The sequence below is a fragment of the Halichoerus grypus genome, chromosome 3 (assembly GCF_964656455.1).
Source record: "Halichoerus grypus chromosome 3, mHalGry1.hap1.1, whole genome shotgun sequence".
NCBI classification, from domain to species: Eukaryota; Metazoa; Chordata; class Mammalia; order Carnivora; family Phocidae; genus Halichoerus; species Halichoerus grypus.
The window spans coordinates 68,859,869-68,886,814 of NC_135714.1; the positions used below are offsets into that span (position 1 = coordinate 68,859,869).

The 26,946-nt window shown below is 37.4% G+C and overlaps 1 protein-coding gene across 7 annotated transcripts in view; it reads left to right on the top strand.

The window, feature by feature from the left end:
• The window catches only part of ARHGAP24 (Rho GTPase activating protein 24), a 750,039-nt gene that overhangs the window by 464,550 nt on the left and 258,543 nt on the right, over positions 1-26,946 (top strand). For 6 of the 7 annotated variants that reach the window (XR_013446403.1, XM_078068884.1, XM_078068885.1 and 3 more), the window contains one exon: positions 8,075-8,162. Coding sequence is in view for 5 of the 7 variants with exons in the window: in XM_078068884.1 (XP_077925010.1) it covers positions 8,075-8,162 (88 nt within the window). In the remaining 2 variants the exon portion in view is untranslated. Of the gene's footprint in view, positions 1-8,074; positions 8,163-26,946 lie in introns of those variants that run through there. The other variant, XM_078068887.1, reaches the window with a different exon arrangement.

Below are 26,946 nucleotides of genomic sequence, written 5' to 3' on the forward strand. Positions count from 1 at the left end.
TAATATAAAGTAGCAACATGAGACATCTATATAGAGAATTTATTTCTATTTATTCAATAATTATAAAATAGTCTCATGCTATTATGTTTGTCATGGTTAATTTAAATAATGGTTTGGAAATATTACATCTATTACTTTGAGGAAAAACAGTACATTCTACAATGTGCCCAGCTTTGTGAATACTGTGCTCTTTTCTCTGTAAGGCAATTATAACAACACTTAGGTCAGTGTTCCCCAAAGAGTTTTCATATCAAAATTACTTTGGTAGATTCTAAAATGTATGGATTTGCAAGTCTCCCCTTCACTTCCCTCCCAGCAACATTCCAGGAATTGGTGTAACTTATTTCAGAGGCTAAGAAAAAACTTAATAACTCTATAAAACTTCTCCAACCTGCTTTAAAAAGCAGTAATTGATTAGAAATAGGAACATAAACTGGGTCACTAATCAAAGATCAAGTCCTTAAAGCAGCTTGTATTCATTTATTCATTCATTTTTTGTTCAAATATGTATAGGAATTTACTATGTCAGGCTCTTTGCCTCCCTGAGCTTCATTCCTTCATCTATAAAATGAGAAATACCTACATCACAAAGTCAATGAGCAAATGAATGATGTAAACAGTGTACATATTGATTTAGCAAACTGATAGGTAAGAAATGTCAGCAATCATCATTATCAATATCATTATCCCGTGCTATTTACTATTTTGATGTTAATTAGAGGTTTGCTTCTTTTGGTTAGTCTAACTTTACAAACGATAGTAAAAAATAACTTAAAATTTTTAAATTAGTTTACCTCCCTGTTTACTTGACTAGATGATAATACTAGCAGATACATATTGAAACTTTACTAGATGATAATACTAGCAGATATATATTGAACCTCATTATTTGGGGATTTGCAAAATATGGGCCCAAAATATCCTCGAGGCTTCTGGGATATTAAAAAAAAAAAAAAGATTTTTTTTTATATTGAAAGCAGCTAAAAAAATAGTATGTATGAGGCATTTTTTCTGAAAACTACCCATATTAGCTCACAGTGACTTTATGAAGTAGGTTCTATTTTTAATCCCATTTTAAGACTGTAGAAGCTGAGGAAAAGGGAGGAATAACAGTCTTGCCTGAAGTCATATGGCTAGTGGGTGGTAGAGTGGGAATCTGAAACTAAGTAGATTAACTGCAGAGCAGATTTACCTAACCAGAAACTTCATTGTCATTGGGAGATTGTTATATGGCTAGAGTGCTTCTGGGTAAAATTTTATATCATTTTTTTTTTTTAATTTTCAACCTTCCCTGAGTGATCCTAAGATCCAGGAGTGCAAAGACATTATTGGAATTTCTCTCCATTATATCCTTTGTGCCTAGGAGAGGGCCTGTCATATGCCAAGTGCTGTTAAATAAATATTTGTTGAATGACTTAATGAAATTACTTGCTACAAAGGAAAAAAATCAACCTATGTTACTCTAAAAAAAACTGTTGAATAATAGCGATTTCCCCTTGATGTCATTTTTCAACCTCTTTCTAGTTGCATTAAAAATACATAAATATATTGTCAAGCTGAGACTTTGCCTAGTCCCTTGTGATGTTCATGATTATTGTTAGTGCTGGAAAAAAATTCTTATTGTTGTGTTCATAGAAACTAACACAGGTACTACACATGCATACATTTCTTTTTTCAATCCAAATTCTAGAGAATAAGATGACTATGCTTATTTTCAACATCATCTTGCTTTTACCCCAATATCTTGTGGTTTTGGCTCAGTGATTTGATAGTAACTAAAGATGAGCTTCTTTTCTGATAGGAATTTAGGCTGAAAATGAGACATTATTATCGTTCTGAACTATGTTTCTTTTGCCAACTCCTAGCTCTCAAACTATAAAAGATTTTGTTTAACATATTATCTCATTTTGAAGTTTTAAAGATTCTTTAGGAAAAGATATTTCCTATAATGGATAAAAATAAGCATAATTCCATTCTGAATGTGCTGATTAGTTATTGACATGTAATTGTTGCCATATGCACTAAACTTCCATCAAAAAGGTTACATCTCTTTCTTATACTCCAGCCTCTTCTCCATGATCCTCCAAAATTAACAGTGAAGCATATTGCACATCATGGGATAATATGCTATTTCTTAGAAAACTCAGAGCACTTGCAACCTATTTTGTCACTCAAGATCCCAGCAAGAAATTGATGGCTCCACTTTAAAAGGGGTAATTGTAGACTATATGATAAAGAAACCATTTATAAAGTGTTGGAACGGTTCATAGAAATCCACAAATAGGGGAAACATCCTAGGCCTGTTAGCTCCATTGGAACCAGGGGAAGCCTGCAAATTTAGGAGATGTGGACTAAGGTATCCAGTGCAACTAGGGCCAAATTTCTGGCTAGCATGGAGGAGGGCAGGTCAATAAGCACCTCAGTCTGTCTCTCTTGTGGCCTTCTTATTTTCTGCTATGACCTCTCAAAACCAACCTGAAGTCAGAGGTCAAGAGAGCCTGGTTTTTGATATTTATAGAGATTACTTTCCTGAAGTACGGAATAGAGTGATGGGTGGAAAGAAGATGGGGGAGGGGCAAACAGAGAGCATCCAGCCCAACTACAATCGAACAGAAAATTAAAGAATATCACACAGTTTTAGCTCAAGTACATGGGCTTATTGGAGCTTAATTCTTCTTTATTCCCCATGTCAAATAAGAGGCACCACCTTTCTTCTAGATATACAGAAGAGAAAAACTGAAGTCATCTTCGACTCTTCCTTCTTCATTCCCTATTGTTTAAACTCTGTCCAGTTTCTTTTATATTTCCAAAAATTATATCTCCAGTAATGCATCTCTGGGGAAAATTTATGCCATTTCTGCTGCCAACACCTTTTGGTAAGTCTTGATGTTGCTATCTCTGACAAATTAATTGCTTCATGGTAACAAATTTCTAAGAGACTGGTATTCCTAAATCTCCATCTGCTTTGCTCTAGAGCCTGCTCATGTTCTCAGTTATTAATGGATGTCAAGTGCAGCATCCTCTGCCCTGGGCTAGACTTTCCACGGGGTGTCCTCAACATCACCGACAGTCTTCACTTCCTAATTATTCCTCCATGTGAAAATTCTCTTATTCTAATATGCTCTGTGCATATGGCCCTAATTACTGCTTTTGCAGATGTGATTTCCTCCATTTTGGAATTACCCCTAGCTCACTAAATCTTAAAATCTTATCTTCCTTTAAAAACCATTTTTTCATATTACCTTTCTTAACTAATCAGACTGCTCTAATGACCCTCTCTTCTTAAACTTATTTTATCTGTTTGCTTTTCTACATGCTTGTAAGTACTTATTTCTTGTGTAGTCATGTTATTCTTGTATTGAGAGTAAAGAGTTTATTTCTTTCACACACTTCACATCATCTGACATAGTTTTAGAAATAATATCTGACATGTGGTAGTGTCTCAATAAACTACTTCTCAGTCAGATTGGGCACTTTTATTTTACTTGCTCATTAGTTGTCTATTTGTTTGCTTAGCTAATTTAGAGCAGCTCTGGAAAGAATTAACCAAACCCATATAAACAGTGCATACTTTTTGACTACTGATTACTCTCTTAGGGATTTGTCCTACAGAATAAGTTAAGGAGGAGCTCAAAGATTTAGCTTAATGGATGTTCATGAAAATATTCATTATAGTAACACTTACAAAAAACCATAAATACTTCAGAACAGAGGATGTGAAAGCATGTATATTCAAACAAGCACTATACTATTCAGTTTTAAGAAATGATGTTAATTATTAAATTGGCATAATAACAGTACATGATTTTTAAGTTTTGAAGCAGATAATAAATTAGGCTTTATTTTGATTATTGTTTTGTAAAAGTCAACTGTAGATGTTAATACACATATATACATAAATATATACAAATACGGCTAATGTTAATTATCTATGGCAGTGGGTAAATTACAGATTTTTAAAATTTATCTGCATTTTCTAACGACATAAAATTCCAGAATACTTTGAAAATAACTATCACAATTAAAACTCTTCTCTCAATTAGGGGTGCCTGGGTGGCTCAGAAGGTTAAGCATCTGCCTTTGGCTCAGGTCATGATCCCAGGGTGCTGGGATCGAGCCCCGCATCAGGCTCCCTGTTGAGCGGGGAGCCTGCTTCTCCCTCTCCCTCTGCCTGCTGCTTCCCCTGCTTGTACACTCTCTCTCTCTGTCAAAAAAAAAAAAAGACTCTTCTCTCAGTTATAGACTTTAACTAAATGGTTTCTATACAAGGAGATCAAGTTAGCAGTTTCGATTAAATAATTTTATTTTACTTACTGAATGACTTAAAGAATTGACCAGAGCAAATTTTTGTCAATTACAATATATCCTGCCCTAACCACTGTCTGCTGATATTTAAACTATTATGCTGACATCACGATTTATTTGGAAAACAGCCAAAATATAAAATCTGTAAGATGTCAAATTTGAAAATGAAAATAAAAATTTCAGCCAGAAGTAGCTATTTCATATGTATGACAAAGACAACAAAGGATAGCACTACTTTGCCTTTTAATGACCAAGTGAGGTGGTTGGGGATTTCCTGAAGGAGAATGGCTCTTGCAGGAGAATTATTTGTGCAGGAAAGTGGCTTGAATTAAACTTATACAATGTGTGTACAGCTTAAGATCCTAAGTGGAGCCTGAAGGCGTAGAATTAGACAGGAGCCATACAGACCCACGTGCAAGTATACAAGCACACATGCATGCATAAATGAATACTGCATCTGTCTAGAAGTTGAGAGGCTATGTTCTAACACTCAGCTAAATCAGAAATTTAATGACTTCACAAAACCATTTCAGTGAGTAAAATAAACTCTTAATTGAAGCAACTGATTTTATCATTTTATATGGAAACCATATAGATTCAACCTATAGAAAAAAGATCTTAATTATGATGAATTATTTTCAAAGTACTTAGTAATTTTTAAAAAAATTATTGAAAAGTACCAGAAAACAAAATGGGATCCATAGGCTAGACACACTAGATATGATGAGAAGTAGGAAAATCTGCTTCCTGGAGCAGGAAAACAAAGGCAATATCTCCACCACTTCATCTTGTAAGCAGGGAGAGAAAGGGGTATGTCTGACATATAATTCCTTGGGCTTTAGTTAGGGAGTGTTATGCGTGATCACTCTAAGCCTAGAAGTGGACGGAGTTGATGACTATAATTTTCTGTGCCAAACCAGGTAGGATGAAAATTGAGTACAATATTACTTGAGCTAAATATTGCTTCAAACTGACAAAACTGGAGGATATAATACAGTGCACAATAGCACAGGCTTTTAAATCCAGCATGCTTGGTTTTGAATTTTGGCTTTACTACACTCACAGTACTTATTCACTCAACAATTTTTAGCATTAACCTTATGGCAGGCAAAATACTAGGCATTGGTGGTAAATTAGGGAGCAAAACATGTATTATCCTTGCTCCCTTACAGTTTAATGATGGAGACAGGCATTAATCAAATAATTTTACAAATAACATAATTGCATACAATGGAAATCAATGCAGGAAAATTTTCTGGTACCTATGCAAGTATATTTTGGATGTTCAATCAGTGGTTATAAAATAATCCAGGAAAGAATGTAATCCTAAGGTAGACGGGAGTATGATACTACTTATAGAATTTATGATACTACTTATTTATTTACCGGCTTGATTATAGAAAGTCATAGAAAGCATCAAAACCAAAAAGTAGAAAAATGAGCTTATAGACCCTCCAGAACTTTATCCTAGGACAAATGAAAGGCATTGAAGATTTTTAAGCAAGAAAGTTGCAAGGTGAAATTTCTGTTTCTAAAGATACTTTGACTGCATTAAGGAAAAAAGTGGATTGAAAGATTTTTGAGTATTATGGGGAATTCAGTGAATTTGAAACATAGCAGACCACAGGGGTACCTGGGTGGCTCAGTCGGTTAAGCGTTTGCCTTTGGCTCAGGTCATGATCTTGGGGTCCTGAGATTGAGCCCCATGTCAGGATCCCTGCTCATCAGAGAGTCTGCTTCTCCCTCTGCCCCTCCCCCCACTTGTGCTCTCTCCCTCTCTCTCTCTCAAATAAATAAAATCTTAAAACACACACACACACACACGCACACACACACACACACACAAAACATATAAATTGACTAAATTTCTCCACATCCTCGCCAACATCTGTCGTTTCCTGACTTGTTAATTTTAGCCATTCTGACTGGTGTGAGGTGGTATCTCATTGAGGTTTTGATTTGTATTCCCCTGATGCCGAGCGATGTTGAGCACTTTTTCCTGTGTCTGTTGGCCATTTGGATGTCTTCTTTGGAGAAATGTCTGTTCATGTCTTCTGCCCATTTCTTGATTGGACTGTTTGTTCTCTGGGTGTTGAGTTTGATAAATTCTTTATAGATCATGGATACTAGCCCTTTATCTGATATGTCATTTGCAAATATCTTCTCTCCCATTCTGTCGGTTGTGATCTCACTGATATGAGGAATGTGAGAAACAAGACAGAGGATCATAAGGGAAAGGAGGGAAAAATGAAACAAGACGAAACCAGAGAGGGAGACAAACCATAAGAGACTCATAATCTCAGGAAACAAACTGAGGGTTGCTGGAGTGGAGGGAGGTGGGAGGGATGGGGTGCCTGGGTGATGGACATTGGGGAGGGTATGTGCTATGGTGAGCACTGTGTATTGTATAAGACTGATGAATCACAGACCTGTACCCCTGAAACAAATAATACATTATATGTTAATTAAAAAAATTGACTAAATTTAGTGTAAGACACTTTTGAGATATGGAAATTCAAATCAGTTCTTGGATATAAAGGTCTGAAGCTCAGAGAACCCTGAGTCAGAAATAGTAATCTGATGTTCATTGGTTTATAGTTGGTTATTGAAGTCATAGGCATGAATGAGATAGCTCCCAGAGAGAATAGAGTCAGAAGAGAAGGAATCATTGGATACATCTTTGAAACACTTTAATATTTAAAGGACGGCTTGGAACCAGCATAAGAGACTCAACACAAAACCAAGAGAAAAACCTGGAGAAAACTAAGAAACCAAGGAAAGAAGATGCTTCAAGAAAGAGTGGTGAATAGTGCTGAATGTTCCTGGGAAGTCATAATTTAGTAAGGATTGAAAATTGTCAGCATGCAGCTTGTGAGAATCATGTAATTAGAAGTGTGGGTGCACAAACCAGGCTGCAGTGGATATATGTAAGGAAATAGATTCAATGTAGGCAACTCTTTACTAGGCAAGGAAAAAAAAAAGATGATAGCTGGAGGGGGGAGTCAAAGTAATATCTTTTATTTTTAATTTTTATTTTTTTTTAAGATTTTATTTATTTATTTGAGAGAGAAAGAAAGAGAGAGAGAGAGAGAGTACGAGCAGGGAAAGGGGCAGAGGGAGAAGGAGAAACAGACTCCCCGCTGAGCAGGGAGCCCGATGCGGGGCTCGATCCCAGGACCCGGGGATCATGACTTGAGCCAAAGGCAGATGCTTAACTGAGCCACCCGGGTGCCTCCTATCTTTTATTAGGATAGATTTTTAAGTATGTCTCAACTCTAATGGAAATAATACACTAAAGAGAGAGAAATCTAACAGAAAAGAGAAGGAATAATCAAGAGAAGGCCCTGGTAACATTGGCTAAGTTATTTATATCATTGCCTTGGTTTTCACAGCTGTAAAATGGGGAAAATAATACCTAACTTATAAGACTATTGTAACAACTAAATTCTAACAATTAAACAATATAATGTTGGTAGAATGCTCAGTAAAAATTTTGGCACACAGAATGCATTTAATAAATTGGTGCTTAAAATGAACTCAGCACCTAATACAGTGTCTTGTACACATTAGGTGGTCAACAAATACTATTAAAAGTTGAATGAATATGATTCTGTTCCATGATGTTTGATCAGTTGGGAATATAAATGAGTCTGATGCATATTACTGTATACTGGATTACAGATACGCCTTGGATATCCACTGATGAGGTTGATGATATTCAGTATTTGCCTTCTGATGATGTTGATGTTTGGGGCCTTTGTGTTCACAGGGTACCATTTTTCTGCCTGGAAATAAAGTCCTTGAGCATCCCTGCAATGAAGAGAGCCCAGGAAAATTCCTTTTTGAAGTAGTTCCAGGTAAGAGAGTTTTCTGGCTTGATTAAGTTATTACCATTCCATGTTGGTAAAAGTGAAGACACACAACCTTTATTCTTCTTGAGTTGTGGCTAAGAACATTAATTTGAAAAGGCAAGTGCCAAGTTTGGTTAATATTTACACAGGTAATGATTCCAGAGTTGTACCCCAGTACAAATGATTGCACACACATGCGCACCTGCGTGCGCGCACGCGCACACACACACACACACACACACACACTCACACATGGCCACATGACTATTGGATATCCATTTGTTCATGAGACTCCAGAGTTGACCAGAAGTCATGACACAGCATTTATAAGGGACTATTGGAGACAAAATTAGTTTTACAGTGCTCTTGTGATAAGAAATTTGGCGAGATGTTACAGGTGGACTGCGTTGCCCGGCTGATTCACTGTCATATTTCCTCACAAATTACATCTTAACAGAATCTTTACTCTAAAAATAAAACAAAACAAAAATCCTCTTTCAGTGACTAACCAAGCATTGCCATTCTGTACCTCAGCTTTGCTCCCAAACAACCACTTCCACATGTTTGGCTTATAGCATTGCAGATGTCTCTGCCAAGCCATGAGATCCTGCAGATAAATTTCTTCAACATCTGTTCATTTTTTTCTAGTCATCTGCATCCTTCTCTCTCAGAGTACCTGATCTCCACTTAAATGTTTGACTCACTCAACAACAATTTTTTTTTCAAGGCCATGATCTACTTCTTTGATCAGTTCATTAGCCCTTCCTTAAATCTTGATGTAAGAAAAAGGGTTAGGAATGTGGTTTTTATAGCATTGGCTCAGGCTAGCCCAGTTCATGTGATACTGACACTGATTTAATCACAGTCTAGGGTGTGTGTGAATTTATTTGGGTGACTAATATGTAATGCATATCAATAATGCTGGCACAAAGGGAGTCAATAAAACATTTTTCCCTGGATTTATAAATGCTGGGAATCTGAAATGTGGAAGCATATTTTCCCCCTCACTGGAAACAGCTGTAGCACTGAGTTCATCTGGCTCATGATGGAATCCATGACTAAATGTTAATTAATGCAGCTGAGGTGCAGAAAGGTTAGTCAGATGCATTGTGTTATTTGTTTCCCCCCGGGGAGAACACATTGTAAGAAACCTGAATCTTGTTTGCCCTATTAAAATCTTTTTATACTTACTTTTTAGTGGAATACCCTGTATGGAACCAAATTCCAGATGTTGCAAAGTCTTTGAAGTATCACTCGAGGAAAGTTCTTTCCTTATTTATTCGCAACATTAGTGCCTATTGGCTTTTAAGTGAACATGGTATTCAACTGATGGCTTTGACCCCTAATCTCCAATAATACGAAAGGTCTGCTTTTCCATTCTGTCTACTAAATGTGTGGAGATTTCATCTTTTGGTGAAGGTGTTCTGCTATAACATAGATGGATATTGTCAAGATTGTTCTAGAGAGAACTGTGTCGTCAAGCCCAGGAAGTCTCAAAACTTGCTAAGATTGTTGCTCTAGGGCATGTGTTTCACGTGCAGGGCATATGACATAATGGCTTTTGATGAGCAAAGCCTAAGAAGTTTCAGACTGCATGATGTGAAATCTGAAGGTTGTCCTTTCAAAAAAAAAATTTGTTCAAGGAAATTTAGGTTTGCTGCAGTAATTATGGAAATAAACATGTTATGCCCATAGCTCATTTGAAAAGATGCTTCCTGAATCATTAATACAATATATAGTAGTTCTAAATTACGTTTTATAATTCTGAATTTTCTTAAGGAGTGACAAGAGAATTGTGCCAAATACTTCTTTAAAGAGGGAGTTGGGAAAACCCTATGGCTACCTTGAGAATCCAGTGTTTGTGCCATTATTTGTGGTCATTGAGGCTTTATTAGTGTGCACCTCATATTAAGATAGAATTTCCAGACAAATGCTTCTGTACTTGTATGAAAATGTGGGGATCTGCCATAAGAGATGCTGAACTCCAGGAAACAAACTGAGGGATGCTGGAGGGGACGGCGGGTGGAAGGATGGGGTAACTGGGGGATGGGCATTAAGGAGGGCACGTGGTGTAATGAGCACTGGGTGTTATATACAACTGATCAATCATTGTACTCTACATTTGAGACTAAAAATACATTATATGTTAATTAATTGAATTTAAATTTAAGAAAATTTTAAAAAATTGAAAAATAAAATGAGGTATAACTGAAAAAAAAAGAAAAAAGAAAATGTGGGGATCTGTATCACATGATTTTTAACCAATTTTTGCAAAATTAGGATTACTAACTACACGTGATTTATCTTTGTAAATGAGAATGATAAGATAGTGTTTTCTAATTATTCCAATTGTGTGATAGTTTGACACGGGGAATCTGGAAAGTTGCAAGAGTGTTTCATTTTTCAGAAAGTGTGGGAAACAGGAAGAACTGCAGAAATGTGGTCAGTGCCTTGGACAGAACCTTCTGTAGTCCTGCCTGGCAGCAGACCCTTAGAACACACATTTATTCTATATTGGCTTTCTCTGTGGAATTCTGTCAATCACCACTTTTAAAAATCCATCCTACAAATGATGTTTACAGATCCAACATGATTCTGTCTTTATGTACAAATTCCTCAAGCCCAACTACACAAGGTATATCAATGGATAGGATTAAATCCTTTAATCCCACATACCTAGAGTTATTTCCAAAAAAACTAACAAAAGCCTCCCTAAAGCTCTTTGCCAAATATTCTAGTACCATATATATGCACACACATTTGTGAGTGTGTGTATGTGTGTGTGTACATATATATATGTATGTATATATGTGTATATACATATGTATATATACAGTTTATCGGTGTATGTGCTATATATCTTTATAATTCTTCATATTTTAGGATATTATATACTATAATATATAATCTTTATAATTTACATATATATCCATATATGCTATGTAGATAGGAGTTTTTGTTTTGTCATTTTTGTTTTAATCTGAAATGTCCTCTGAAATTAAGTAATAGTCATGTGTAAGTAATACAAAAAGAAGACTTTTCAATAGAATTGAAATTCTCAGAACTTTGTATATTAATTAAATTTGTATATTATATTATATTCCTATGCAGGTTTTAAATTTTTGTAAAAAATCTGACAACAAATCTACCATAATTTAGAGTAAATTTCTTTTAAACCTGCGATTATCCCATGAAATGAATTGTCTAAATAATGCCATGATTTATAGCATTTCACTCCAGTTTTTTCCTATTTCTCTACTTGTTATTCAAAATGGAGATGTTAGCCAAATTGGCAAATTTGAAGACTTTGCCGTCAGGCATGCCAAATTTTAGACGGGGGTGAACTTTTATGGCCAAGTGCTAAGCTTTTGGGAAATGTGGTTGAGAAAGGAATGTTGGCAGAATTTAATGTACAGTACTTGAAGTAAGAAAATGCAGTCAGTCTCTTTGCTTCTCAAAATGTATTCTGGGCAAATTTTCCTTATGTTGCTTAAAAAAAAATAAGCAGTAATTAATGGATGATGCTGTCTTAACTTTCTTTGAAGAATAGTCTGTCAGAGGGAGAAGACAGAGTGATTCAGAGACACAGGCAGGCAAAAGGAGACAAGGAAGTGTGTACTCCAGAAGAGGCAGGAGCCACCTCTTTCTGCTCATCAAGGTGTCTCTAACACCTGGCACAGTATAATGCAAGGTGCTGAATAAATACTTAACTGAAGTGTATATATTTACCAGGTTTACGGAGGACTCACGATCCTATGAAATGGTTTTATTGTTGGCGATAGCTACTCCAAACTTGGCTACGATGAACTCTTATTTCCTGCTGTGTAAGATCTTTCCATCCCCTGCTGCAGCAAAGACCTGTTTGTAGCTCTAGTGGCTGAAGTGGAGGGAAATTCTTTACGTTCACGGTCCTATTCTCTGCCTTCCTTTCTGATAATGCCACCAAGAGAAAGACGGAAGAAGGTCCAAGTGTGCCTACACAGACGCTATTGCTGGGGTTAGCCCCTCAACACTGACTGGTTATTATATCCCTTTTCCAAAAGTTGACTCACTAATAGAGTAACCTTTGTGGATTATTCAGCATCCCTAGAATGGGAAATCTGCTTCACATGGTAGAATTTTCCACCCTAGGCCTGGTCCTGTTAGATGGGATACCATGAGAAGGGCTCAAGGCCAGCTGCTTTCTTCGTGCTCATTCAGCCACCAGGAAACTCATATACCCTGGTCTGCCAAGGAGGGATAATGCAGGCTCTTTCACTATTGCGGCCGCCTTCAAAGCTGTCATCTTGCCCTTTTCTCCATGAAGCATGAGCTTCAGACCCCAGACTGAATGGCTTGCCAAGCTTCATGTGAGTCTGCAACTTGGAGAAGGTGTGAGTGATAGTTCTAACACGCTTCAGAATTTACCAGAAACTCTCCTGTGCTTTCCGGACTTGTTCTGATAGCTGAGAAAATTTATTTTCCTCCCCTTCAGAAAATAGGGTTTATCTTGAAAACTTTTCTCCAAGAGGCTCTTTCTCTGTCCTAATCTTCCTCTTGTCATAGTCAGAGGCAGGGAAATGGGGTTTGGGTTTCTTCTCGGAAATGCATTCTCTGTAAGCCTTGCAAGGATGTGGTTAGGTACAACTTCCATTGTGATTTTCAACTTAGAATGGGGCTTTTTAGCAGTTTTTTCTTCAGATTTTGATCTTAACAGCAATTCCAGGATAATGGAAAGACAACTTTTTATCTATATTTATCTGTGCTCTTAGATTGGATTCCAGAAAAATACACTCTGATCGAGAGTGATGTTAAAAGGTGTGTTGAAGATTGAAAAGATATATATAATATAATATATATTATATATATATTATATTATATATATATATATATCTTGGCCAAAAAAAGAATGAAATTGCCATTTGTAACAACATGGGTGGATCTAGAGTGTATAATGCTAAGTGAAACAAGTCAGAGAAAGGCAAATACCATATGATTCCCCTCATATGTGGAATTTGGGAAACCAAACAAATGAACAAAGAAAAAAAAGAGACAAACAGAAAAACCATACTCTTGAATACAGAGAAGAAAGTGGTTGCCAGAGGGGAGATGGACGGGGGAATAGGTGAAATAGGTGATGGGGGTTAAGAATACATTTATCTTGATGAGCCCTGAGTCATGTATAAAATTGTTGAATCATTACATACTTGAAACTAACGTAACACTATGTTAATTATACTGGAGATAGATAGTAGATGATAGCTAGCTAGCTAGCTAGCTAGATACATAGATACATAGATAGTGTTTTTTTTTTTTTTTAAACCATGTATTGGGGCATGCTCTCTGGAGATATTTCATCTGTGGCAAGCAAGGAAAGCAGGATGAGGCAGAAGAAGCTGGCGTACAACACTGTTGCAAATGAGCTGTCAGCTGATGTTGCAGGGAGCTCCGGAGCTGGGATGCCCCACAGAGCTGCTCTAAACTGAGGAACCAGACCTCGTTTCTTGGCATCAGCTGGTCTAGTTGTTGATGGGGAAAGGGGAGCCAGATAAACTCAGGTGAAGCAGTTTCCTGTCACAATGGAGAGCAGTTTCCATGAAGGCTTCTGTGAGTCATCAGCGGCCAACATACCAACTTCTGGGATCTAGACAGAGCGGTACCATATCCATGATAGCAGCTACAGCTTTCATTTGTATCTGGCTTTCTGTATCTCAGGCAGTGTTCCTGGCTCTTTGCATGTATCATTTAAGTTGATCTTTATCCCAGCTCCAGGAGGCCAGCTCTGTTATCTCCATTTCCAGATAAAGAAATGCCTCCCCACAGTGAAGTAATTTGATCGAGGTCGAATAGCTAACACTACCAGTGAATGCTTGTGTGTGTGTGTGTGTGTGACTGATTTACCTTCACAAAGGTAAAGTTCCAGAAAATCAAAATGAAGTTATATATATTCTGGCTTAAAAATATGAGATATTGGAGGCTGGAGCCTGATTTCTGAATATGAACATGCAAATTTTTAAATATTATTAATGGCAATAAATATATTTGTATTAAGAGTTTTGGCACTTGAAGTGAGAGTAGCCATTTTCATTTATTTGCAATTATTTATATGTTTAAGCCTATCATAAAAGTCGGACTAGATAGAGATGCCCACTTATAGTTCTTTTGAATGTTTGTTCTGAGGTCACAACTATACTGTCATGAAAAACTGGGGAGAAAACCTCACTTGCCTGCAGTAGCCTTACTTATATGTGAATAACTATACCAAAGAAGAAATGTGCATCTGTAATTTTTTCCTATGGAAAACTGTTGCACGCTGGGGCTCAGCATTCTTCATTACAGAACTCACTTTGCTGAAATTGTCTCAGCTTCTTCACAAACTCCCTCCACACATTGGCCAAGTTTTCACTCACTGTCTAGCAACTAGCAAGCACGCTGAATATTTCTCATATGTTGGGAAGCGGTACACCGACCTGCCTAGGTATTATCCAAGGGAACACTCGTTATGATAGTCAAGGGCAATTACCAATATTCCAGACTCTCAAAGCTCCATCTCGGCCCAGTGCCTCAAATTAATAATAACTAGAACTGGGAGGTTTTCTTATCCTCTTCCCTCCTCCAGGGAAAGAAAAGAGGTAAACACAGAAGAAAAGGGGATGAGAGATGAAGAGACAGCTATGGAAATGAAAAAAGAGAGAGAGAAATTTTGAAGGGTAATCCAAAGTGATTTTCATCTGCCTGGAAATGAAATTAAGCCCTTCAGAAAAGGAGAAGGTGTCCTCTATCCCGCCGTTAGCTGTGACTATGCTCATTATTTCCAGTACCCTCTGACAATTACATATCACTTGTATAAATTTCAGGATTTTTATGAGCTAAGTGAAAAGTGAGGGAGCACGGGTATTTAGACAATTCAATAACTGCATTATGCATCTTTTTGTCAGAAAAATGTAAATACCTATCAAAATTGCAAACAATGTGGGGGGTTTCAAAGATTCCCTGAAACCCAATTGTGGACTCTAGGTTAAGATCCATAGCTTAAATTTGGGGTCCAGAGACTTTATTAATTTCTATTTATCTATCAATCTATCTTTTTTCTCCATATTTAGCTATTTATCTCTATGCATCTGATGCATAGAGATATCTATGCAAATAGAATGCATCTATCTATTTCATCTATATACATGCAAGCATAAATGTGACAAATTTTTTTTTCTATTATTTGTAATCACATGGTATACGGTTAATCAGTTTTTACTTGTGTCTCCCTGATCTAGTTGTTTTTTCTCCTGGTTCTATGATTGTGTAACTCTCCAGACCTATTTCATGCATTTACAAAAGCACTCTTCTTGGTAGAACATTTCATGGGTCTGGAGACTGCATAATTTTTAATTTTCCAAAACTTGACCCTATTTAGATGGTCAGTGCAGCTGTATAATGGAATGAGTTGTATGAGAAATAGATTGTTCTGAGAGATAGTCCTGGGTGTCTCTGAGAAAGAAAAATGCTTGGCCAGTTTTTGAGCTTTGAGATAATTATTTGACACACCAGATAGTTTGTCATCCATGTCTGTATTTGCAATTCCTCCTAGGATGAATAAAGAAATTGGTTATATTAATTTGCTGTCATTTAAAAATGTAAGCCAGTATTTGGTATCTATTTTCTGTGACAATATGCAGTTATTTTAATAGTATTCTAGCATAAAAGGCATAAAAGTTGGTCATTTTCTTGAACATTAGTTAAATATGTTGCTAAGGCATTTAATTTTACGACACTCTCTTTATCCTAACTTCTTTTCCCCCTTTTGTGTTAGTACTGTATGTTACAATCCATGCAATTACTTTTGTTACCCAAAGGCAACTAGGACAATCTCCTTTTTTTGTCTGCCTAAGTCTGTAGGCAGCCTTGAAGCTTGTATTTTTTTTTTCTTAGTTAATGTGTGGAAATCATTTAGAGAATGTGAGTAGGAGTTGTTTATGGTATGAAAACATAATTCTATATACACAAGTAATTCTGAACATGAATTAAATAAATGCATTCAAAATCAGCAGGTTTTTGTTACTATGTGTTCTTTTATTTCAAAAAAAGTGGGATTTTTGCTTCAAAATTCCCTTCCTACTTAAAATGCCTTAAAATATACATTTGAAAAGGCTATTAAAACGATACAAAGGGCATTTTAAAATGTGTGTAATCCCTTGAAATGCTGGTGACTGCCATGTCAACCAGAAGGCATTTGGTGCATTTGTGAACAGTTTTGGAGTGCGATCTTATGATCACACTTATGAAGAGTGTCTATTGAGGAGTGTTCTTTTCCGGTGTTGGTAGACATGTTCATCCATTCCCATTTAATTCTAGTATCCATTCTGTATGCCAGATCAGGGGTCAGCAAACATTTTCTGGAAAGGACCAGAGAATAAATATTTTAAGTTTTGAAGGGCATATCGTCTCTATTATAACTACTCAGCTCTGCCATTATAGTATAAACAAATGGGTATTGACTGGGTTCCAATAAAACTTTATTAATGGACACCAAACTTTTGCATTTTATATAATTCTCAAATATCAAGCAATATTATTTTTCTTTTGATTTTTTCCAACCACTTAAAAACATAAAAAATAGATAGTAGGCCAAATTTGGTCCATGGGCTGTAGCTTATGGAGCCCTGTAGCTAGATAAAAAAAGCAAACCTATGAAAAGGAGGCTGAAGATACTAATATAAATCACTAATCCCCACGGTGCCACCAGAGCCAGAATTAGAACTCTTGAGACAGCCTGTCTCCCAGGCCGTAGCATCACCCACAGCCTCAAAATCATGACTCAGGAGCTGTTTGCCAACAGTTTTATTTAGAAGCTTCATCTTTTAATAATACCTTTTTTTCCCAATCATGATGAATCTAAAATCTTTTAGTGACCAAACCAAAATTCTCTATTAAAACTCTGTCTTAGCTCATTTAGAACTCCAGATTCTGCCCAGAGCTGAACTCTGTTATGTGACTTTTTAAGAAATGAATACCATTAATAGGAGATTGGGTGTGCCTAGCATGAAAAAAAATCCCCATGTTTTGTTTAGTCTATAAAAGTTCGGAGAGATAATGATTATTCTGAAATGGAAGCATCCCTTGCAAGATCAAGTAAGCTCGAAGTGTCTTCTAGACTCACTGTTTTACAATGTACGCTAGAATCTTAAAAATTTAAGTATCTGACGGAAAATGACACTACTATGTTTACTGGGTGAACTAATGAGCTCGTTTTCTCAGAGGGGTAGTTTATTTCTCTTACCACTCATTTATTTAACGTCTCTCTATCCCTAACCCACCAGGTTTCCTTAACATCAGCAATGAGAAACACTGCTATCATATTTACAGCTAAGGTTTACTTAAGTAGGTGTCTGGCCCTGTACTAATGCATGCCAGGCTTTATATACAAGGACTCACTTAAGATGTGACTACACTTGTGATTGATGCCATTCTCCTCCCTAGTAAGCAGTGGTGCACATTCATATTTCTAATAAATCCTCAAGCCAGGCTTCACACCCATCTGAGCCCAGCAAACCACCACATGCTACAACTTTCTTATACCAATAAGAATAAGAATATGGGTAGGTTTATTGTCTAGATCCTACAGAGGACAAATATCTAAGAGTTAAGAGAAATAAAGAAGACAAATGAAGAAATGAGATTAAAGGTTTAAAAATTAGTGTACTCTGCATTTTCTTCCTCTGTCCTGGGGACTCACATTTCTTATATTGCCTGTATTCTGTTTCTCCCCCGTTAGAGTTGAAGCTCTCGAATTCTATCCCTAGTGCCTAGCAGAGTGGCTGGCATAGAATATGTGCTCAACGCGTGTCTGTCGAATTAATGAACAAACTAGGCTTCGGTTTTATGATCTATGGAGTGATTGCACTGGATTAATCAAAATTTTAAAAGCCCTGCAGCGCTGAATTATTGAACTTGATCAGAGCTTTCTGCCTATACTGAAGGAGACTGGAGACCAGAGAAGTTCATGAATTTCACAGACTGTACTCTTTAAAAAAAAAGCAGTCTGGGGGCGCCTGGGTGGCTCAGTCGGTTAAGTGTCTGCCTTCTGTCTGGGTCATGGTCCCAGGGTCCTGGGATCGAGCCCGCATCAGGCTCCCTGCTCAGCGGGAAGCCTGCTTCTCCCTCTCCCACTCCCCCTGCTTGTGTTCCCTCTCTCGCTTTAACATGTCTGAAATCGGCACAGGTCTTAAAAGCGATGGTATCTCAGTTCTTTCCCCTTGATTTTACCTAAAATAATAGCAGGTCCTGCAATCAGGGTGTCCCATGTTTGATGACACATTGTACAGGGCTGTCCACCCCCTCAGAGCTCAGTGGTCAGGACCGGGTGTAATTGCTCATGAGCAAGGGCACATCTTGTCTCTCTCTGTCAAATAAATAAATAAATAAATAAATAGATAGATAGATAGATAGATAGATAGATAAAAGCAGTCTGCCTTGTCTCATCCTTCAGTCCTTCATTAGCACTAAAACCAATAGTGTCTTTTAGTACCTCGGCGGCAGTGGCTGTTTATTAACAAGTTATTTGCTGGCATAAATGTGATTTTCCTCCCTCATTTTTCTTTGTGGCATTGTTTTAATTATGTATTCACAGTCTCTGTGTGTTTACCCGTCTTCTTTATCCAATAATTGAAAAGGGCTTTGCAATCCAATCATGCGAAGGAAATGGTAAAGTGCTAAACGAGTGTCAGTGGCTGTGAGTATGAAAATAGAGCTTCTCCAGGTGGTTCTTTTTCTGTGGTAGGGGCTCTTGGAGTGTGTCTAGGGGAGTCGGTGGCCTGTCGACAGGACAACTGATACATTAGAAATGATATGGGAATGAGAAAGAGAAATCATACTTCACAGGAAAAGGAATGTTGCAGAAGGAAAACGAATGTGCAGCAGAACAGCTGCTGATAATTAGGGGTGGGAAGTAAGCTTGCAGCGAGGATAGGACCGGCATATCACTGTACCCTGGGCCAACGCTCAGCGAACCAGGGGAGGCTTTTTCATCTTTTCCTTTTCTTTTCCTTTCCTTTCCTTTCCTTTCCTTTTTTCTTTTTTCTTTTCTTTTCTTTTCTTTTCTTTTCCTTCTCTTTCCTTTCCTTTTCTTTTCTTTCCTTTCCTTTTCTTTTTTTCTTTTCCTTTCTCTTCTCTTTCTTTTCTTTTCTCTTCTTTCTCTCCTCTCCCTCCTCCCCCTCTTCTCCCTCCTCCCCCTCTTCTCCCTCCTCCTCTTTTCCCCCTTCCTTCTTCTTAATAGAAAACTGAGCTGAAGTGGTTCTGAATGTTTCAAAAAGTGAAATCTTAAGAATCATCTGCAACCCAATCATGCGCCCTTGGGCCTGTTGGGCTTCCTGGCTTTGAAACAAATGTTATCTTTGTCTATTCATCTTTATTTGCCTTGTTCATTATTCAAATGCTGCCTTTTTAAAGAAATTGTTCTTCTTTACAGCCCCATTACATCAGGCCTAGAAAGGCCCAGATGGCAATCCTGAGAGGTCCTGGATCCTGCAGAAATGTATGGTCCCAACCTGCTGACATCCCTACACCCTTGATAAGAAAATTGGCAACTTAATGGGAGAACCACCGAGGAGTTATCAAACCCCAATTTATTCCAGGCACTTTGCTAACGATTTTGCTAAATACCAAACTATTTGCTTTAGGTATATGGGAGTAGAGAACACGTAGAAACCATCCTGTTTCGCAGTGACCTAGGAGGAGGGACACCGAAGACGGGAGAGCTGGGAGGTGATGGAGAAAAGGACAGCAGGGGGCCACCCTGGAAGGCAGTGTAGGAAGAGGACAGACATCTCTACAGGACACAGCCAGAATCCGTTCCCAGCTCTGCCTCTGGAGCTGCTTGCTTAGGCTATCTAAACCAGTTTCCTCGTAGGAAATGCGAAGTAAGAATGCTCCCTCACAAGGTCGTGGTGAGGATGGGAAGAGATAAGAGTATGAGGAACACTTAGCCTTCTGCCTGACCTGAGTGAGGTTCACTAAAAAGTAACAATCTTTTGGAACAATTGTCTGCAGAGTGCCATAAATAAGAGCTGGCTTATATACTGAATTGTCTCAGATGGGATTCTAAATGCAGCAGAAATTTAGGAAGCGACAAGTCAATGTGGACTGGAGTAATCAAGGAAGTCTTCCTGGAGGCAGTGAGTCTGCAGCTGGAATTTAAAGACCGGATTTTGATTAGATGACGATGGGGTTAAGAATATCAGGTTGAAGAAATATTGGCAAAGCATGAGGGAAATTCTGAGACCAGAAAGGGGTACTAGTGGAGTAGAAAGGGGGCATGTACCAGGGACATGCAGTGTGATTCATGTGTGTGTCCTACTGATCCAGGCTGCCCTGGATTTGGCTATTTCTTTTACAACACCAATTCGAAGGAGCCCTGATTCTTAGGGAACTTGGCAGCATTGAGACACCAGGCTATCCTCACATAGGCATTCAGCTAATTTTGTGAAAATAAACAACTCAAAGCTAATCAAATGTTTATATTTCAAACATCAGAGTAATAAACCTGACTTCGAACTTTTATATTAATTCAAAGTGCATCAACAAGCTGAGTCTAATAGCCCTCGCCAACTTTAGAGGGCAGTCACTAGACTGTTATTATGAAGTGGCATTGGTTTAAGGATCCTTTGATCCCATACAAAAGGGTTTGACCAGCATGCTTTTAAAATCGCATTTTGTGTCTATGATAAGAAAGAGGGGTGGGTAGAAAAAGTACTTATTGGTTTTCCAGGACTATCTAAGTACCACAGACTGGGTGGCTTAAACAACGAAAATTTATTTTCTTACAGTCGTGGAGGCTAGAAGTCCATGATCAAGGCATTAGCAAGAGTGGGTTTCTTCTGAAGCATCATCCCTTGCCTTATGGTTGGCTGCCTTCTCCCTATTTCTTCTCAAGGTCTTCCCTCTGCATCCTTCTGTGTCCTAAAATTTCCTTTTCCTATAAGGACAGTAGTCAGTTTAGATTAAGGTCTACTCTCATGACTTCATTTTAACTTAATTTCCTCTTTAAAACCCTATCTCCAAACAAGGTCAGATTCTGAGGTACTAGGACTTGGAACTTCAAAATATGTATTTTGGGGGAATACAACTCAGTCCATAATCAGGTCAAAAAAAAGACAAGATGTTGCTGTTCTTCCAGAGGCTTCTCTTTTTATGGGGCAAACTCTTCCTGTGTTTATTACTGACTACTTGAGCCCCATGCTATTCCTCAAAGAAAGAAGCAAAAATTTAGACCTAGCTGTATGTGCATTAAGCCACAATCCAGAATTCTTACTTAATCCTTTCATAAATATTGGAAATCCTAAATGATATAGCAACCAAAGTATTAGTAGAGAACAAGTGAAATAGAAATGGAGACCTTCCAGAGAAACAATAAATACTTTATATCCAGCTACTCTTTCCTGTAAGTTGTCCTTGAATTTAAAATTCTCCTCAATTTTGCTTCTAGGTTTGTTTTTAACATTTTGCGTGAAAGAAATAGACTTGACCTGTTCCCCTGTGTTGTTGTTATCTTTCGTTTTTTAAGTCAGGCTAATTTTTATTTGGGAATAAGTTCCTTTCTAAAAGTGGTATACTGACGCATTAAATACTACTGCGATGTGTCTAGTCAGGGGGCGGAAGCCAAAAGGACTGCTTGGTAGATCTTATCCAGTCGTTCAAGTCTCCTGTAGTGAATTACCAACTTGTCATTCAGGGTGTTGAGAAGCAAAGAGTATCCAGATAGGCAATTAAGGCTTCTGGAAAACAATTAGTGCAGGGGCATGACATGGTGTAGGGTTTATTCCTTTAGCACCAATCACATTGTTTTTCTCATGACTCATTATTTCTGATGTGTCACTTGCTTACAGGAATCACAGGGGAGATAAGGATAGATTTGTGCTTAGGGTTACTTGACTCTAATCTAGGGGCTGTGATGTGTCGTAACGGGTTCTTTGAAAGACAAATAATTCATTCTGATATGGTTATAACTGATGCAAATCAATTATCATTTGAAAAGTTGATTTATTTTGTATTTTATTTTTGATCAGCTGCTCTCTCCCACAGATAACCTATTGCCAACTTAATTTTATGGAAATCACCCCAATTTACTGATATCAAATACAGTTGCCCTTTGAATAACATGGGGATCAGGGGCACTGACTCCCATGCAGTCAAAAATCCACATATAACTTTTGACTACCCCAAACTTAACTGTTAATAGCCTACTGTTGACCAAACCTGCCTTACCAATAACATAAACACTTGATTAACACATATTTTGTATGTTATGGGAATACGATAAAGTAAGCTAGAGAAAAGAAAATATTATTAAGAAAATCAGAAAGAAGAGAAAATAAATTTACAGTACTGTATTTATCGAAAAAAAAAGTTAATGTTTAAGTGAAACTGCACAGTTCAAACCTGCATCGTTCACGGACCAGCTATATACAAAACTACTTACATCTGCCATTTGGTCCTCTTTCCCTCTATTATAATAGAGGAACTGTCCCTTTTCCTTCCTAAATCCTCTCCTTCATGTGTCTTAGAATTTCATCCAGTCTAAACTTTTCAAGAGCCATAATCTCTTGACCGTACTATTTCCATCTTATTTATAGTTTTGTCTTCCATATTTATTGTTCCCATAGGCTTAAAGCAGTAGCCTGGGAACTGGCATTTTCCTTTTAAAAGGTAAATTAATCTCATACATGCTAAAGTTTTAAAAATATGAGCAATCATGTTATTATTCTGATTTTTCAAAATCATCTCAACCAGACTTTTCCATTATCCATCAGCTTGTATGTTTTGCTTCTTTTTGCAACAAAACTGTTCTATACTCCATACTACACTATCTCCAATTCCTGTCTTTGCTTCAATCTACTTAGGCACTCCCCAGCTCCACCAGACTTTTCCTTACTTATGTCATCTATGGCCTCTACTTTTTCTAAATGTAATGATTGTTTCAGTCCTCATAATAATTGCCCAGTCAGATCATTTGACACATCAATCACCCCCTCTTTCTTGATATATTCATTGGGCTTCAAGGTTACCACATTTTCTTGGTTTCCTTCCTACTTCACTGCTCATGGCTTCCAGGCACCATTGTTCCTCCTCAACTCCTTAACCTCTGGAGGTCCCTTGGGTTCAGTCCCTGGTCCTCTTTGTTCTGGAGAACTGCGGTATTCTCCTAGCTTGTCTCAGACTCTACTCTGCCTCTCCCTCTGTTCTAACACATATTTTTTAAGAGACTTTATTTTTTAGAGCAGTTTTAGGTTTATGGAGAAATTGTGCAGGAAGTACAGAGAGTTCCCATATATGGTGTGTATTTTTGATATTCAAATTCGATCAAGTCACTTCCTATTTTAAAAAAAATCTTATCACAGCCTGCAGGCCCCACATAGACTACCCAATGTTCCAATGTGTTTCCTTCTCCCCCTTGCTTCTGAACTGTAATGACACTTAGCTGTCTTTCAGTTTTTCAAATGTGCCACATGTTAGCTATAGAATCTTTATTTATGTCGTTCATTGTTTTTTAAATGGTTCCTTCGCATCACTCCAAGATTCATAAGATAACTCCTACTCATCTCTCAGATAGTACCTCAAGTGTTGCTTCTTCAAAGAAACCTACACTTGATTCTCCCTCCCAGTCTGTATCTTTACCCACTATTGAAGGTCCATGACCTATATTTCTTGGCATTTTTCTTTTATAAATAATGTCTGTCTCTCTCTCACAAGAATGTAAGTTCTATGACAGCTAGAATTCTGCTTTTGCTCATCCCATTATTTCTAGCACATTGCAAACTGCCTGACATGTCATAGTCATTTAATAAATATTTGTTGAAGGAAGGAAGGGAGGGACAGTGAGAGGAAGTAAAGAAGGAAGCATGAGAAAGAAGCGGGGGAGAGAGACATAGGGAGTTATCATGATCTAGAAATGGGTAGATTCTGGGAGTGAAAATCAGGATCCCTGACTGTTAGACTTATTCCATAGCCTAATTCAAACTCAGTGATTAATTTAGTTTATTAAATATTTAGTAAGAATCAGCTCTGAGCTAGATATTATATGTCAAGATTCCATTTTCGAGAAGCTATGGTTTATCATCCCAGTGAAAATCCCTAAGAGGTAGAGTTCCACTGAACACCCTGGAAACATTAATCAAGTCTATTTATGAAGTGGTCCAGCACTAACAGAACTAGCAGGTGGGCAGATGGGATCCTCATCCGCTATATCTCTTAGGCAGGTTCTCTAATCCCTGTGGCACCCATTTCCTCATCAGTGGAATGAACATCACACCTTGGAACTACCAGATGAGACAGTGTATGTGAATGTCTGCAAACTAATGTCACCCAAGTGTGCATGGCAACCCATATAAATGAGTCCCACTGGTCTATCATCACAGTGTGTCTAACTTGGCACCAACTCACCTCTCTTTAAGAAGCATCTCATTATTTCTAATGTGTTAGAACCCAAAACAAATCTTAGCTAACATGATTCTCCATCATTTTCTCCCATAGCAGGTGTGATGTGTGAAAATCAAATCATATAAAAGGACTCAGTGGAAAAAGAATGGGATGATCTGTGTGCTCGTATAAAAAAAAATGGGTTTATTTTATGCAACTGCATTCCCTCCCTTCTCTAAAATGCTGAAAGTCCAGATCGAGCCATAAATGACCCCTCTCCTCAGTCAGTAGGAACTGGCACCTTAACATTAAATTCATCCATTCTGCTCAGCCCGTTGCCGTTAACCTGTGAACCCCAGTGGGTTTGATCGCTGCTTCCTTTGAAATGAGTGTCTCCTCCTGCACTTGCTGGCAACTAGCGGTGCCTCTTCATTCGTTGTCAGGAACACAAAGCCTCAAGGGCATAAATGATGCTAAGATGGAACAGCTGGTGATGGCCTAGTCATGCATAGGGACTGCAGGCGGCAGGTGGGTTGTCTGCTCCCTCTATTGGTTACTGATGTAATTACACAGAAGGAGCCCAGCGCGATGGCTCTGCGTGTGAAAGGTGGGTGAAAACACTATTACCGTCAAAGTGCAACATTACCATCTCCTTGCTCCTCCAAATAATTGGAGGTCTCTTTTTCAAGTATTTGAATTTGGAGTTTTTACATCTCTCGCTTCCATGGCATTTGCAGATTCATATTCACCTTCAGTTTACTTATTTGAAAATATGAAAGAGCACAGAATCTTGACAACCACCAACAATGTAGAGAAACCGTACTGAAAGGTCAGAATAAAAGGTCCACAGTGAAAAGAAAGAAGGTGGCTCACACTTAACGGCTTGGATTCTGTTGCATACGACAATGATCCCTGTGTGAATAAATTGTCTGCCAAGTTGGGCTGAGTCTCTAGCAAGCACAGTATATCTTTGAAGCAATAAACAATTAGAGTCATACCCTGGCAGCAAAACATGGATCTTTAGGATTCCTTGGCCAAATAAATATTGGAAGTTACTTTTAAATAGGACCCTAAGATTCACCTAATAGAGTTAGATTTTTATCTTTAACAGCAAAATCAAAATCAAAGGAGGGAATATGTATTTTTTTTTTCTTAGAATCTCAACAAGATTTAAAATAAATACATCTCCTTACAATATGAATAATATACTCTTCTTTCAAAAGGGCTCTTTGAACCCACAATATATTCCACGTTCAAGTTATTTTCTGTTTTATAAAAATAACAATAAAGAAGTAACTTTCTGGCATTTCTCAATACCTGTCACATACATTACATAGACACCAACTCACATAGTAAAAATTACAAAGACCAAAATCCTCAGTGAGAGGTGAGTGTCTGTATTTTTAAATGAGGTTAGAACTGTATTATGGGAACTAGCACATTATTTCCACATTTGAGAGATCTGGAATCTGGATCACATAAAATCTTTTGCTTTTTGAGGCTTTACAAGTTTTGTTCATTCATGTAGACTCCAGACTGTTTTAAGGTGTTTTTTATAACCAAGGGATGGGTGGCGGTAGCTTTTTTCTATTCCTAAGATTATAGATTTAAATCCATTAAGAGATATGTTCATTCATGTTTGTGTGATTTGCAATTATTGTCTCCATTGCTCTGTTCCAATCATGAGTGGATGTTTAAAGAAATCAGTGTGAGTCTGAAGTTAAGGCAAATATATATATATATATATTTATATATATATAAATAAAGAATATTGTAAGGAAAATGGAAATCAATAAATCTTTTCCCCTTATCTTTTAGAAGTAGTAGGGAACCTCACAGATCATTTTGTTATTTTATAGAGGGGGAATATGGCTCCCAGAGAGGGTATTGTGGCCAATCTTGTATAAATTCCCGTATTATCAACTGAGTAGTCATTCTACCCTTCATAGTCTCTTTGATTATATTAGCATTAAATTTCCTTGATTTTTCAAGTTTAAGTAGCAAGACTGCTGTTATCTTAGTCCACTCGATTTTGGTAGTATAGTAATGACAATTTAATAATCATGACAATAGGTACTTTGTTGTACTACTATGTGCCAACTATATAGTCTTAGGTCCCTCATATGAATTATTTGATTTAATTCTTGCCACTCTTATGAGTTAAATTTTTTTTACATGAGGAAGTTAGGTTCAAAAGTTTAAGGAACTTTCCAAGATCACAAAACCAGTAAGTGACGCAGAGTTCCTAGATCCAACTTTTCTAAGTTAACTAATTTAAGATAAGAATTAGAAAATGATCAGAGAAATTTAAATTCTGTCCTCCAGTAAAAATATTTATGAGATCTTATCAGATCTCTGGAACATGGTATCTGTGTTAACTATAATTATATTTTAATGATGAACA